This window comes from Pollicipes pollicipes, unplaced genomic scaffold, assembly GCF_011947565.3.
Source record: "Pollicipes pollicipes isolate AB1234 unplaced genomic scaffold, Ppol_2.1 Scaffold_7262;HRSCAF=8765_pilon_pilon_pilon, whole genome shotgun sequence".
NCBI lineage: Eukaryota > Metazoa > Arthropoda > Thecostraca > Pollicipedomorpha > Pollicipedidae > Pollicipes > Pollicipes pollicipes.
In genome coordinates this window covers 7,301,716-7,316,704 of record NW_023597055.1, presented here as the reverse complement: position 1 = coordinate 7,316,704, position 14,989 = coordinate 7,301,716, and the positions used below count along the sequence as shown (strand labels likewise).

At 52.8% G+C, this 14,989-nt stretch overlaps 2 protein-coding genes across 2 annotated transcripts in view; one reads left to right on the top strand and one right to left on the bottom strand.

Annotated features, from left to right (window-relative positions):
- The window catches only part of LOC119113678 (solute carrier family 22 member 5-like), a 37,261-nt gene extending 29,731 nt beyond the window's left edge, over positions 1–7,530 (top strand). The window contains exons 3-6 of the mRNA XM_037237962.1: positions 4,282–4,502; positions 5,008–5,189; positions 6,882–7,024; positions 7,268–7,530. Coding sequence (XP_037093857.1) covers positions 5,010–5,189; positions 6,882–7,024; positions 7,268–7,337 — 393 coding nt within the window. The 5' untranslated portion in view covers positions 4,282–4,502; positions 5,008–5,009 and the 3' untranslated portion in view covers positions 7,338–7,530. The remainder of the gene's footprint in view (positions 1–4,281; positions 4,503–5,007; positions 5,190–6,881; positions 7,025–7,267) is intronic.
- A 284-nt stretch (positions 7,531–7,814) lies between these two features.
- On the bottom strand, positions 7,815–14,955 carry LOC119113674 (pyruvate kinase). The gene is made up of 3 exons (XM_037237958.1): positions 14,824–14,955; positions 11,361–12,688; positions 7,815–8,951 (listed from the first exon to the last, which is right to left on the bottom strand). The coding sequence occupies exons 2-3, from the start codon at positions 12,650–12,652 to the stop codon at positions 8,687–8,689; spliced, it is 1,557 nt and encodes a 518-aa protein (XP_037093853.1). The 5' UTR covers positions 12,653–12,688; positions 14,824–14,955; the 3' UTR covers positions 7,815–8,686.
- Between the last annotated feature and the right edge of the window lie 34 nt (positions 14,956–14,989).

Below are 14,989 nucleotides of genomic sequence, written 5' to 3'. Positions count from 1 at the left end.
CAAATCAAATCGATCAAACCTCGCACTTAATCAAATTTCGGGGCCAACCTGCATAAGCAGTCATGCTGAATGAAACTACGGCAACATACCCTGTTACTACTGAACGGGGGCGCACACAGTAGCAGGACAGAACAGCACTGAGCTAGGCACGCCGCTGTGGATGAGCGTCATAACTGTCTCCTAAAATTGTCAGGTCCGCACACTTCGGACAGCTCCCAGGCGTGCATTAACCACTACCTCGCAGCGTACCCGCATGTGTCGAAATTCAGCTATATTTGTCTATCAAATGTTGCTATGAGTAGATGCTGCGACCTTTCTATGCGTGATATGGGACGGGTGCAGTGAATGGAGGGCTGGTGGCCGGTAACCCCGAATTCGGAACTGGTGGCCGGTGGCTCCGAATTCGGAACTGATGGCCGGTAGCCCCGAATTCGGAACTGGTGGCCGGTAACCCTGAATTCGGAAGTGGCCGGTAGCCCTGAATTCGGAACTGGTGGCCGGTAGCTCCGAATTCGGAAGTGGCCGGTAGCCCCGAATTCGGAACTGGCGGCTAGTAGCCCTGAATTCGGAATTGGTGGCCGGTAAAATGTCATGGAAGTGTGCTGGAAGACCCTTGTTGGAGGGAACGACTGGAGCCACATCTTGAGCGCCTGCTTCTGGAGTTTTTCCACGCAGTACGCCGGCGGACATGCGGTACAGTCATGCACCCGAGGGCAAGTGTGCCGCCACGGTGCGGATGTCATGTGGAAAACCATGGAGGGGGAAGTGGGCAAGCGCAGCCACATGCTGTTTATCCTAGCGTGCCCATAGCGCTGGGTTCTCACCAAAGTTGGTCCACGTGATTTCGGTATTTGATGAGGATTTAACGTGTCAGGGATGTAAGGGAGAAATGGCGCGATAGTCCCTGCGCGTGGTATCCGTTTTTAATGTCCTTTGTTGATTAAGTGTCTCAAATTTTGCGCGGGCTCGTTGTACAGGCGAGCTCAACTTCAATATGAGGGGAAAGGCTCAACCGCGGGTTGAAGGGACGTCCCCCCTTCCAACTAAAACCGGTCCTCCGCCCCGGTGACTCGTCGCGGCGAGTCGCCCGGCTGACTCAAAGAGCGCCGGGCACCGCCTCATCACATGATGCCGCCTGGGTCGAGGCGCGGGGAGGCGGCCGGGTTAGCCCCTCCCATGGTGTCGCCGGGGCCCCGGCGCGGGGAGGCGGCCGGGAATGCACGCTCCCGTGGTGTCGCCGGGGCTCGGGAGCGGTGAGGCGGCCGAGATGGCCGCTCACTGAGCCGACGCGGAGCCTTGTGCCTTACGCCGGCTAATCAAACAGGGCACAAAACAGATGGTCTGGTCCCTGAAACAGCCGGAGACCAGTGACGTCATATGTGACGTGAGTGGGCTGACCGGGCAATGCCTGTCGGCGCGAAACACAGGTCGGCACATGGCGAAGCAGCCGTTGGAGACGATACTAAACACAAAGAGAGATAAAAGGGACGATACTAAACAAGCGTCTTCGTAGCTTTTCACAGTCTGACAAAGCAAACGAGGCTGTAAAGTTTCCGTTAAATTGTGCAACTATGTTCAGTACGCGAAGGAGTTAAAAATAAGACTGGCGAAGTAAATAATTTTAAGTAATGCACCTTTAGCGGTCTGACAGCACCTCCAGCCACTCCGCCCCAAACAGCAGCAGGTCGTGCTCTCGCATGACACGAGAAGAACAGCAGAACATGACACAGAGAAGGTCATGACCCAGAAAGCTGAAACCTCAACCTAAGTGAGTTCACATCTAGGTTTAGACACCCTGTAAGTTTGGTGTCTCTAGCTTTCTTAATTCCCGAGATCTCAGAGGGGGTTCAAATTGACCCCCTCACACCCGAGCGAAGGGTATCTAGCCGGCCAACCGGGCGCGTGTTGAAGCACGGTAATTTCATGGCGGTACTGTGAGCATAACAAATTACTAACACCAATAATGTGATGCTGCACTGTTCAATTCCCTTCTACAGCACTTTTAAAACAAAACAAAGCAAAGGAATTTAATAACAATATAACAACAGAAATTTCAACAAGCATAAAACACTCAAACAAAAAAACATTGGACTCCTACACATCAGCCCATCACCAAGTCAAACACAATAGACATACTTCTGGTTTCTGTTAAGGTGGGGTCAGGGAAAACAAACATTTTTTCACTGCTTCCTACAAAGTACCAAGGCTTATTTTCGTGAAAGTAGCATATGCCTAACCTAAAGAGGCCTTACATCATCTCATCCTGTATAACCTGTTTTTAACACAGCAGCAGTTGTGAGTTACTGATTCTTGCACAATTCCTATTGTCACTTGTTATGCACTTGACCAACTCAACCTAACTTACAGTAGTCCGTATGATGCACATCATCTCAACTCACCTGCCTGTTGACAGCAGCACTTGTGATAAAAACATGATATTTAAAGCTAGTTTTTGGCCGGTTTCAACTTGCATTTTTATTCAGTTCATTTGTGCATGCTTGTTGACATCAGACAAAGTTGACAACACACAAATCAAAACACTTTAAATCACTTTGAACAACTTATTCTGATTGTCATGGTTAGCCTATGTCAAGGGCAATGATGGGTATGCTCCACAAAACAATCTCTCTTCTCCAAAAATAACATCACTTTTAGATGACCATGCCAGTATTGCTGCTTGCCCATTCAGCTGCAGCAAATGCATCCATTTGGGCTTGTTTACCCATATTTGATGACAAAGTTTGAGATGTTGGCTTCATCTTTTAAATGGGGTGGTCTCACTATGTGTTACATAGCAATATTTAACTCTGGCTAACAATCATATGTTGACAGCAGGTAAGGTAAGCAATTACTTAGTCCACAGGAGACTTACCGGCTTCTTCCTGCTCCCCCAAAAGCAAAAATCAGTACCTTTTGCATGGTCTGCTGGCAGACAGGGTCATCCGAGTCACCCCCTAAATATAATTATCAATCATGCCCACCAACTTTCGAGATTAAAGTGCGAAACAAGTGAGAGTCGCGCATGACAGACATCTTCACAACACAGAATTTCGCCATCAAACACTTCTGTATTAGCTGCTTCAGGTCCGTCCCAAGGCTCCATATGACAGCATATTCTAATGGTGTCATACAGAGGCACAGGCAAGGCTATTTTCAGCCTTGCCAGGTAGCCTGGTTCTGTGCTACGGCCTTGGGCCTGGTAAGCCAGACACTCGAAAAGCTTGGATTTATCCTTATTGAGCACCGCCATGAACCAAAAAAAAAGTTAACCAAAGGTTTAAGGGGGCACAAATGGCGGTAAAAATAAGTTCCGTGCTTCAAATTGGCTCCTTCATCCCTGTGAATTGTTCACGCTTGGGTGCATATCAAACATGTTTGGGCGACTGGCGAATTTATCCAATTTATGTATGAAATACGTACAAGCTTGCAGTTGGAGCATCTTGCAGAGGAATTAGTCAGCATTTTAAACAGCAGATGGTACCTCTAAAGGCAATCGAAAAGGAAGGAAGAATAAAGTGGTATCACACTGGTATGATATCAAGAAAAACAAAAGTAGCTAAATACATATAAAGACTGGTACTTTTCTTGCAAAATTTTGTATTCAGCTGATTTGACTGAAAATCTGTTAACAGAAGTGCTCAAATGGTGATATTCATCATGTAAGCATAATTTAAAAGACATTTCCTGAACTTTTCACTCATGCATTTTGGGAGTTATGCATTTAGTGGTCAAGTTTTCTTCGGGAAAAAAGAAGTACGTGGAGTAAAATTATCTACCAGGCCTTACTGGTGTTTGCACCAGGCTCTGCTTCCGTGGTGTGGCGGTGAGACCAAAACAATAGGGGATGCGTGAAAACCTTGCATTTGGCGCACAGCTGCAGATCGTGATACATTTTGTAAACAAACCAAACTTAATGCGTGCAAGCGGCTGGGGTCGCTGGGGTACTTGGGCTTGGAGGTACCTGGCGCTCTTGCTCTGTGCACACATAGACATGATTCGGATGTAGGCGAGGCAGTACACAGCCATAGGTGTCCCAGGAGTGAAAAATTCACATAAAATATGGGGGAAAGGAGTGAAAAATTCCTCCTCATAGGGTGTTGCTTTACACCCAAAGTCGGCAATTCTAGGACACTGCGCATGTCTCAGCGGCAGGCCCCGTGCTGTCTTGCTTCCTACAGATCGGGTTGTGACTACACTTGTGACTAGTCGTGCCGCATCACCTGTGGCATGTTCGCGCAGCTTGCCTCGCTGCTGCTGATCCTGACGCACCATATTCACCAGGTTCGTGTGCGCGGTGGTCTATTACGGGCTGGGCCTGAACGCCACACGACTGGGCAGCAGCGTCTACGTCAACTTCATCCTAGTGCAGATCATCGAGGTGCCGGCCGCCTTCCGCTGCATCCTGCTACTGGACCCGTGGGGGCGCAAGCTGATACTCAGCCTGTCATTCGTGCTCGGCGGCCTCGGCAGCATCGGGAGTGGAGTGGTGTCCGGCCTCGAAGGTGGGCGAGAGCGGCAGCAGGGCAGCGACCAGAGAGAGCGTGCGGCAAGGACGCGCGCATGACTTTGATGTGCGGGTCCCCAATTCCCGCAAGGATATACTCGTTTGCCGGTGACATTGTCCTTATGTGGGCGGGTAAAATATAAGATCTTCACTGAAATAAGTCTGACTAAAGGTGCTGTGGCAGTATTCCAACGACCCACGCGTAATGGAACCTGCTCACAGGAATTGGACCTGTTCTGTCACACAGCAAAGAGCCTTCAAAAATCGGCCTTTTCCAAACGCCCGATTGCATGTGAGACCAGCATACAAAAAGATGCCATCCCGTTCAAAAGGGTTCTGAATTATAGAACACCTTTGGGTTCCCGTTCTGGGACAATAAGCACGTGGCGCGGAATATTGAATGCACCTAAGCCGCCCGCATCTTCTGCCTGTTGAGACGCGCAAGAAGGTAACGCAATAACCCGTGCCCTCAAACCGCCGAGTTCTCCTACTACCCACTTCAGGCATGCAGACGCTCACGGTGGCCCTGGCGATGGTCGGCAAATTCGGCGCGTCGGCGACGTTCGCCATCGTGTTCGTGTACGGCGCGGAGCTGTTCCCGACGGATCTTCACAACAGCGGCATCGGCATCTCGTCGGCTGCCGGCCGAATCGGCTCCATCCTGGCGTCGGTCATTGCCAGTCTGGTACGTTACGCATGTACGGCCGGACGGGCACCAACGTCATCATGCGGTAAATGACGAAAATAGCCACTCTCTCATTGCGTGGTTATTACATCTTATTACTTACTATAGCATTATTCATATTTTTTCTGTTTTCATCAGGCATTTCGTTATTAATAATATGCTTTGTTTTCTCATATCATAGTTCGCTTTTTCCATAAATGAGTTGCATTTTTGATAGTATATTTTAATTGTCTGTTACAGGTTCGATTTGTTGTAACGCATTTTTCATGTCATATTTTTCAGGTTCATAACATATATTCCTTCATGACATAGCTAAATGCTGTGTCTGTTACAGCGTGCTGTTCCGTTTCAAAGTCTTTCAATGATAGTGACATGATGAAATAGCATTTCTAACAACCCCTTACTTGTAGCTATGCCAACGTGCACACGCTGCAACCCACCCTTGTTTTGATTCGAACTGAAAATGAAACCAAGGTCATCCCAAGCCTTGGTCACACGAATTTGATTTCAAATCCTTGGTTTTTGACGTCAGAGTGGATCCAGCTCTTGCCTCTCGACCGATTTGAATCAGCATTTCTACTCGGATCGATCCTCACTCATAATTTCCATACGCATTCAAGCAGTGGCAGTTTTTGGGAGAAATTGTATGGCGTGGCGGTGCATACTCCGGAAACTACGTTCGAACATATTGGCAGGCTGACATTAACTTTTGCGCCGCCGACAATTACGGAAACCTTAAAGTGTACAACTGTTACAAAAGTGGGACGCATTTTGGTAGTCAGATATTAACACAATGTCCTCTGAATTAGTAATGCCAGACAAAACTTCGTGCGGGTTCAAACCCCCGTACATAAATGCCACCGCTAGGAGGCGGTAAAAGATACCAGAATCATGACATTCACGCCATCCCCAAACACAGTTAGTCAATGGTCTCGATCCGTTTTAAAGCCCAGCACCGCCGTTTTCTCTGCGGTTCAGGAGCCATGCAATAGCTGTGTCACGTCTGCGGAGACGAGGATGCCTTCGAGCTGCGTCACGGACCGACTTTTGTTGCTGAATGTTGATCCAATACTCACGTCAAGCTGGATTCCAGCTGATTCCTTGGGCCGACTTAAATGGGATGCTTTACATTTGAAGAAATTGGAGCAAATCACTCTCACGGAAAAACTATAACCGGAAAGCACGCTCACGAACGCCTGATATGAACGCCTCGACGACGATATGTTTTGGCCTCGATCGCCGTATGCCTTGTGGAATGGCCGGATTTCAATGACGCTATCATGACGTCATGAATGCCTTCGAAATAATCTCCCGAAATACCTTTCCCCATTTTCGCGGGCGTGTAGCTCAGAGGCCAGAAGGGCTTTAGTCTTAAGAAAAAAAGACAGCGAACAGCACCGAAAGGTCTTGAATATGGCTATTTCAGTTGAAAACTCCATATAAATGTGGAACACCCCACTTAGCAGTCCTGGACCGTGACCTGAATGACCTGCCCTTCATCGGTGATATCGTCCAAGAGTCAAAAGCATGCCAAATATGAAGCCGACGTCTTTATGTTGACAGGAAGTTTCCCTGTCCAGCATCATTGATTTCATGCATCGCTCGACAGCCTGCCTTTCATGCGATGCTTGTTTACCTTCCCAATTTCGCCGCACCGGGACCATCGCCACAGCACCGTGACTGCTGTTTCAGGCACAAGGTTCAAAAAGCCAGGTCCTACCCATGTCAATTTTCGGCGTGTTGTGCTTGATCGGGGCAGCTGTTGCTCTCTACCTTCCCGAAAATTTCGGACAGAAATTGCCGGACACCATCGAGGAATCAGAGAACTTCGGAAGGTGAGTGCGAGCAGAATCACGGATACCACGCACACCACCCATGACATCTGGCGCCAATGTTTATAACTAATGCTTCAGCTCTGTTGCCAACCGCCCACATGCCTCATGCATTGTACACGCGGCGTTTTCTGCGTGGAACTCAGATTACCGCTCGTTGATGAATAATGCGGCCCGGCCAGCATCCGGTAGTTGCCGCTGACGGGTCGCGTATTTCGTGACATCAGGCGGCCATCATTGTTACAGGGACCAGACGCTCTGCCATATTCCGTGGTTGGTCCGCCGAAAACGTCGGAAGCTGTATGCCTGCGCGTGACAGCCAAAGACGGCCCATTACCCTCTCTCCACGGGACACCTGCGATCATTCTTGACAACGAATCAGCCTCCGGAAAAACTGCTGACGTCATTTCACCGGGCGGACTGATTGGTCCTTACGGCGGGACAGCGGGTTGGCGCGGTTGCGGCGCATGGCCTGCCACTTCTGTAATATGTCGCTTTGTGTCGTCGCGTGAGGTCGTGTTGTTGATGGTGTGGTATGGCTGTCCTAGCTAGTATGTAAGGTTTTAGTCATTGCGAAAATGCAACGGGCTTTTAACAATAAAAGGGCATGTGCAAACGCTTGTCTTGATAACGCAAGTGATATTTTAATCGAAGAAGTGGTGGCTTGAGGCGGCATTGACTGAAAGACACAAATGTAACATGGTGCCTTCCTCGCCCTCTTATCGTTTACGTAAAAATGGGCAGATGGCGTTCAGCTGTTTCTTTTTTCCATGCATGTACAAACAACATTTCGTCGGGTGCCGAGAGCTTTATTGAAGTGTTACATCATTTACAGACATAACGTCGGGAGTTCTACGAACATGCAGTACATCCAGTGGCCGTCGCAGAACCGTACTTGTAACACATTTCCGAGATAATACCCACATTTAATGACAGCCTTGAGCAATTATGCGAGGCAACAATCAAAACTTCAGGCGCATGAAATCGGTCTCAATTTTTCGTAGTGAAATAAGCCTATACGAGGACGCTATCCATGACGTGGGATACATGTGTAAAGTATTCAAAATCAACCAGGAGACTCACTCGTCCCACTTCCAACAATGGTCCAAAGTCGGAAACGCGGTGTGCGAAGTAACCTGAGCAATGTCAACGGAAAGCAAGATTGCCGCAGTAAAGGCAGGCATTGTCACGGCTCAATTACACAGAGCCATCAGCAGCGCAGAGGAGAAAGCTTCGAATGACTAATTACCACTGAGTTTGACTCGAAAAACTTACACTAACCAGAGTCGGCCCGCAGGACATATTAGCATGATCCCGCCGCGTGCCGGACAACAACGCAGGCAGTGTGTCTTTCCTTCGCAGATTAGGCCGAGGAAACTTCCCATCCGACCAATCACGGGGCAGGAGGAAACTGACTGAACCTATGCTGACAACCACGTGACACACCTGCCCCGACGTTCACAACCTGAACCTGCACGCGGAAAACACCGAGCCGGCCCGAGACGGCCCACCAACTCCGCCCCGCCGACCAGAACAAAATCACGCTCTTTCACCAACCTTACACGCACACCCGCCTAGCCGCCCGTCTCGGCCCAGCTAACACCAGCGCCAACGCCAGCCCGGCCGGCTCCGACCTGGCCCGACGCCGGCCGTCACCACCCGCGCCTAGGCGTAGATGACGCGCATGGTGTTGGTGAAGCCGGCGCCCGACTGCCAGCCGGTGATGATGACCACCGGGTCGCCCTTCTTGATGAAGTGCTGGTCCTTGCCGAAGTTGATGGCGTACTGCACGCGCAGCTCCACGTCCTGGAGCCAGTCGTCTACGCGCTCGGCCGTGTGCACCAGAGGGAAGATGCCGCGATACAGATGACACTGACGCGCCACCTGCGGGAACCGCGTTACCGCCACAATCGGGCATGCCGGCCGGTACCTGGCGGGAAAGGCAGCGTCAGAGGGCGCGGCCGGCACCTGATGGAAGGGTGGCGTCTGAGTGCACGGCCGGGGAACGGCGGCCGGTACCTGACGGAGAGGCGGCGTCAGAAGGCACGGCCGGTACCTGACGGAGAGGCGGCGTCAGAGGGCACGGCCGGTACCTGACGGAGGGGCGGTGTCTGAGGGCACGGCCGGTACCTGACGGAGGGGCGGTGTCTGAGGGCACGGCCGGTACCTGACGGAGAGGCGGCGTCAGAGGGCACGGCCGGTACCTGACGGAGGGGCGGTGTCTGAGAGCACGGCCGGTACCTGACGGAGGGGCGGTGTCTGAGGGCACGGCCGGTACCTGACGGAGAGGCGGCGTCAGAGGGCACGGCCGGTACCTGACGGAGGGGCGGTGTCTGAGGGCACGGCCGGTACCTGAAGGAGGGGCGGCGTCAGAGGGCACGGCCGGTACCTGACGGAGGGGCGGTGTCTGAGGGCACGGCCGGTACCTGAAGGAGGGGCGGCGTCAGAGGGCACGGCCGGTACCTGAAGGAGGGGCGGTGTCTGAGGGCACGGCCGGTACCTGGCAGAGAGGCGACGTCAGAGGGCACGGCCTGTATCTGACGGAGAGGCGGCGTCAGAGGGCACGGCCGGTACCTGACGGAGGGGCGGTGTCTGAGGGCACGGCCGGTGCCTGGCAGAGAGGCGACGTCAGAGGGCACAGCCGGTACCTGGTAGAGAGGCGGCGTCAGAGGGCACGGCCGAAGGAGCGGCCAGTACCTGACGGAGGGGCGGCGTCAGAGGGCACAGCCGGAGGACGGCAACCGGTACCTAACAGAGGGGCGGTGTCAGAGGGCACGGCCGAAGGAGCGGCCAGTACCTGACGGAGGGGCGGCGTCAGAGGGCACAGCCGGAGGACGGCAACCGGTACCTAACAGAGGGGCGGTGTCAGAGGGCACGGCCGGAGGACGGCAACCGGTACCTAACAGAGGGGCGGTGTCAGAGGGCACGGCCGAAGGAGCGGCCAGTACCTGACGGAGGGGCGGCGTCAGAGGGCACAGCCGGAGGACGGCAACCGGTACCTAACAGAGGGGCGGTGTCAGAGGGCACGGCCGGAGGACGGCAACCGGTACCTAACAGAGGGGCGGTGTCAGAGGGCACAGCCGGAGGACGGCAACCGGTACCTAACAGAGGGGCGGTGTCAGAGGGCACGGCCGGAGGACGGCAACCGGTACCTAACAGAGGGGCGGTGTCAGAGGGCACGGCCGGGGGACGGCAACCGGTACCTAACAGAGGGGCGGTGTCAGAGGGCACGGCCGGAGGACGGCAACCGGTACCTAACAGAGGGGCGGTGTCAGAGGGCACGGCCAGAGGACGGCAACCGGTACCTAACAGAGGGGCGGTGTCTGAGGGCACGGCCGGGGGACGGCGGTCGGTACCTGACGGAGGGGTGGTATCAGAGGGCACGGCCGGGGGACAGCGACCGGTACCTGACGGAGGGGCGGTGTCTGAGGGCACGGCCGGGGGACGGCGGTCGGTACCTGACGGAGGGGCGGTGTCTGAGGGCACGGTCAGGGGACGACAGTCGCCCCCGGGGAGAGCGCAACGACATCGGCCACGAGGGGCAGCCCTCGGGGAGCACATAACTGACAGGAGAGGCGACGGATAACAGGGAGAGCGGCCGACGGTCCGGGGAACACCTGTCAGAAGAGGGGCCGCTGTCAGGAGAGGCAGCTGCAGTCACGAAATGGGGCGGCTGTCACTAGACGGACCTCAGACTTTCAGGCGAGAGGCGATTATCATATCTTTAAAACCAACGCGACGCACGTCACTACGGCTGTCAAGGAGCGGCCAGGGACTGCATTGGGCACATTAGCGTTCACGGACCGTGGCGCAACTGGGATTCAAACCCGCATTAGCGTTGACGGACAGTGGCACAATTGGGATTCAACACAAAAACGCACTCATGTATGTAACGTTTGCCAGTAATATTAGCGATGCCATTGGCATGTCGGAGCAGGACATAGTTCACAATATAATGCCCAATTATTTATGGAAACAGACAACCATTACGCAGAATTTTCCTGCAGCATAAATCAAATCTCGATGTCTTGGTCTTTTCCTGAGCGCTGTGGGCCCAGCGCCTCCAGCCGCTGGGCCAAATATGACACCTGGAGCTTTCCAGACATGAATTTATGTAGCAAGCACATCAATGCAACTCTGAGGGGGGAGGGGCAGGTAGAATTCAACTTCATGGACTAGATTAGACCAGAGCCTGAAACTTGTCTCGAGAACCCTGGGTGCCCAGTTATATCCCTTATGAGACGAGTCGGCCTCAGTCAACGTCGACGGCGGTGAGCAAGAAAGACGCGGTGCTTTGAGACGAGCTGGGGTAAGACGCCACTTCTCACTTCTCACTCACTTCGAGACGAGATGGGCCGACTTGCCGGTGGTGGTGAGCACGACGATGGCAGCGGCCTGCATCTTGAGCGAGGCGCCGACGGCCGCCAGCGACACGGAGTGCGTGTGGTCGGCCTGACCCACCAGGCTCGACTGGTCCATGTAGAAGCTGGTGTGCCACACGACCGACTCCGCCTCGCGGCAAATGCGGCCCATCATGGAGACGCACTGCAGCGGGAAGTCGCCCTTGGCCGTCTCGCCCGAGAGCATGACGCAGTCGCTGCCGTCCAGCACGGCGTTGGCCACGTCAGAGACCTCGGCGCGCGTGGGGCGCGGCTTCTTCACCATCGACTCCAGCATCTGCGTGGCGCAGATGACCGGCTTGCCGGCGATGTTGCAGCGCGTGATGAGCGCCTTCTGCGCGACGAACACCTTCTCGGCGGGGATCTCGATGCCCATGTCGCCGCGCGCGACCATCACGCCGTCGGACGCCGCGATGATCTCGTTCATGTTGGTGATGCCTTGGTGGTTCTCGATCTTGGAGATGATCTTGATGTCGCGGCCCTTCTCGCCAAGCACGGCGCGGATCTCGTGCACGCCGGCCGCGTCGCGGATGAATGAGGCAAACACCATGTCGACGCCTTGCTCGACGCCCAGCATCAGGTCGCCGCGGTCCTTCTCCGACACGGCCGGCAGGTCGACCGGCGTGCCCGGCAGGTTGACGCCCTTCTTCGAGCCCAGCATGCCGCCGTTCTCGATCTCGCAGACGATGAAGTCGGCGCCGATCTCCTTGGCCAGCAGCGAAATGAGGCCGTCGTCCACGTAGATCTTGCAGCCGGGCTTCAGCACCTTCGTGATGTTGACGTAGTCGACGAACAGGGCGTCCTTGCTGCACTTCTCGGCGAACGCCTTGTCAGTGGTCAGCTTGATGGTCTTGCCAGCGACCAGTTCCACCTCGGCCGACGCGCCGCCCTCCAGCAGCCCGGTCCTGATCTCCGGGCCCTTCGTGTCGAGCGCGATCCCGATCGGCACCGGGCGGCCCGCCTTCTGGCTGAGAACCTCGCACGCGCGCCGCACGTTCCCCATCGTCTCGGCGTGGTACTCGTGCGTGCCGTGCGAGAAGTTCATGCGCGCGATGTTCATGCCGGCCTCCATCAGCTGGACCAGCTTCTCGACCGAGCGCGTGACGGGTCCGATGGTGCACACGATGCCCGTCTGTCGGATGGTGCTCGGCGCCGAGTCGATGTCCAGCGCGGCCGTGTGCTCGAGCATCGTGTGCGCGCGCTCGGTCTGCATCGTCGATTTCTGGGACATGGCTGCTGGATGGCTCAGGCTGGATGTGATGCTGGTCTGGAACAGGCAGACCATGATGTAGATTTGATAAACCTTGGTCATCATGGGATGCAAGGTACTGGCATGTGGTTATGTTCTGACCAAAGGCACACCAAGAATTTGGGCCAAAAGTGTGAAAATGGAAAGTGGAAAGAGGAACCAGAGTCAGTCAGGAGCTGTGGAAACTTGTGTGCTCCCATGTTAGTACTATGCTTTTAATTTCCCAGATCATGCATGGGAATGTTTAGATCCTACTCAAAAGTTAACCCTGTTCACAGCAACAATATTATGTGTTCAGTATCAGGACTTGTGGCCAAGCCCTATCCATAGTGTGGTATTTCCTTCAGCTTTTTCTCCCATGGACTCTGCAGCCATCAGCTGTTGAAGACAGACAAACTGTGAGTGAGTGACTACACACATTACACTGTAGTATCACCAGCACAGTGTGGAACAGTAGCTGCCAGGTATTGAGCTGGCTTTGTGACAGTGTGTGTGTGTGTGTGTCATTGAGGCTTTAAGACACACTCAGCTGCTGAGGCTCTATGGCATCACCTGCCTATCACCCTGGCAGGAAGGGCAGGCACTGCCTTTGTGACTGTGTCCCTTTTCAACCAACAACAGCTTTTTGGCTTTCGTGCTGAGCTGCAGTTGGCGGAGCTAACTGTTGGTTAGCATGCCATTATCAGCTAGCTGTCAATCTTGACTGCAGTGAGGCCAGCTACCTACTATGAGTCAATGACAGGAAATCTGACTTGGACCCTACAAATATATGATCTACAATCCTTTATCAATTTCACTGAATGAGGCTAGGTCTTCGTACTACTGCTTTCCTAGCAATTTCAGTCACGCAAATAGCACCTAAGTGTTTCTGACACATTGCTGCATGTGATCTTATATATAGGGCTTTTCCCATTTTTTATAAGTGAGCACAACATACATCATCACAGCCCTTCTATGGAGCACCAGTGACTGCATTGGCTACATCAGTGCTCAACTGCTCAGGAGTCACAGAACAACAAGGATGAGGCCGGGCCCTCAGGTGGGAGCCTGAGGTGCTAACCACTTTGCTGTTATGCCTTCCCTAACTTGTTTCCCTTGTGCTTAGGTGAAGGAGACCCAGCCCTCATCTATCTGTCTAAGGAGTAACAAATCTACAAATCTAATCTAACAAATATATCTATATCTATCTATATTAAATATCTAATAATCAAATAAAGTCTATCTAAATCTAAATAAAATTTGAGGAGTACTAACAAATGCTGTCTATTAGGCTAACATTTATACTTCCATGGGCAAAGGTAACAGGCTGCTGCCATCAGTTACACCACCTGCCAGGGAACCTGGTTGTGATCACTGTAACCCACACCTCAAATAAATCCACAACATAAGGGTGCTGCCACTCCTCATGGCTCTATTTACTCTGATAGCATCCCTTGTATGGTATTGATGCAATGCTTAAAATAGGCAGAGATGCTAAGGCACAATATCTTTATCTGAAGATTTCTAGTAGTTTGTAGCTGGCAAATGAATTTACCCTTAAGAAAGCAAGCATTTGGTCTTGGATGGTGAACTGGCAACTGCCTACAACTTAATGTGTATTAAAACCATCAAAGCCTCCTGGAAAAATCACAAAAATGGTCGGCAATCATGCTGAAATTTGTATTGGTCTGGGCACTGTGCTGGGTTTACAAAGGGTGGTATCAAAAGTCACCACTTTAAAACATTTGACACAACTAAAAAGCAAAACAAGCAGCAATGCATTACAGTGATTTGTACAAAATATTCAAATAAAGAAACACCAACTAAAAACAGAAATAAACACAACTGAAATGTGACAAACCCCAGTCACCATCACACAAAAATGATTCCCATCATAGGGGCCATAGGCTGGGACTCTCAGCTTTGACACCACAAAAAATTGACAGTCCCAAATGTTTAAATCAAGTGCACAGTCTCACTCAATAGTAGTGGGATGAATGCACGCAGTTACAAAAGCCTATCTGTAATCATCAAGGCCCTCTGGCACATCATGCACCGTTATCTTCGGAAGCGTAGCTTCTGAGAAGATAAATACAAACCCCTTTCTTTACCACCTTCAACCAGCAGGAATCTCCCTGTCCTAATCGGCGCCGGCAATTGCCTTGCGACCTTACCTCGGTGCTGATGCGTGGATCCTCCGCCAGAACGCGCCGGGTACCTCCGTCCACACCTACGGGCACGCGCCCCTCACGTGAGACCCGCCAGGGTCAGCGGTGAGAATGGTCTAAAGAGGTTTCTACCGCTACAGCTTCTACCGGGTAGTCAGCTGAGCTATTGAAA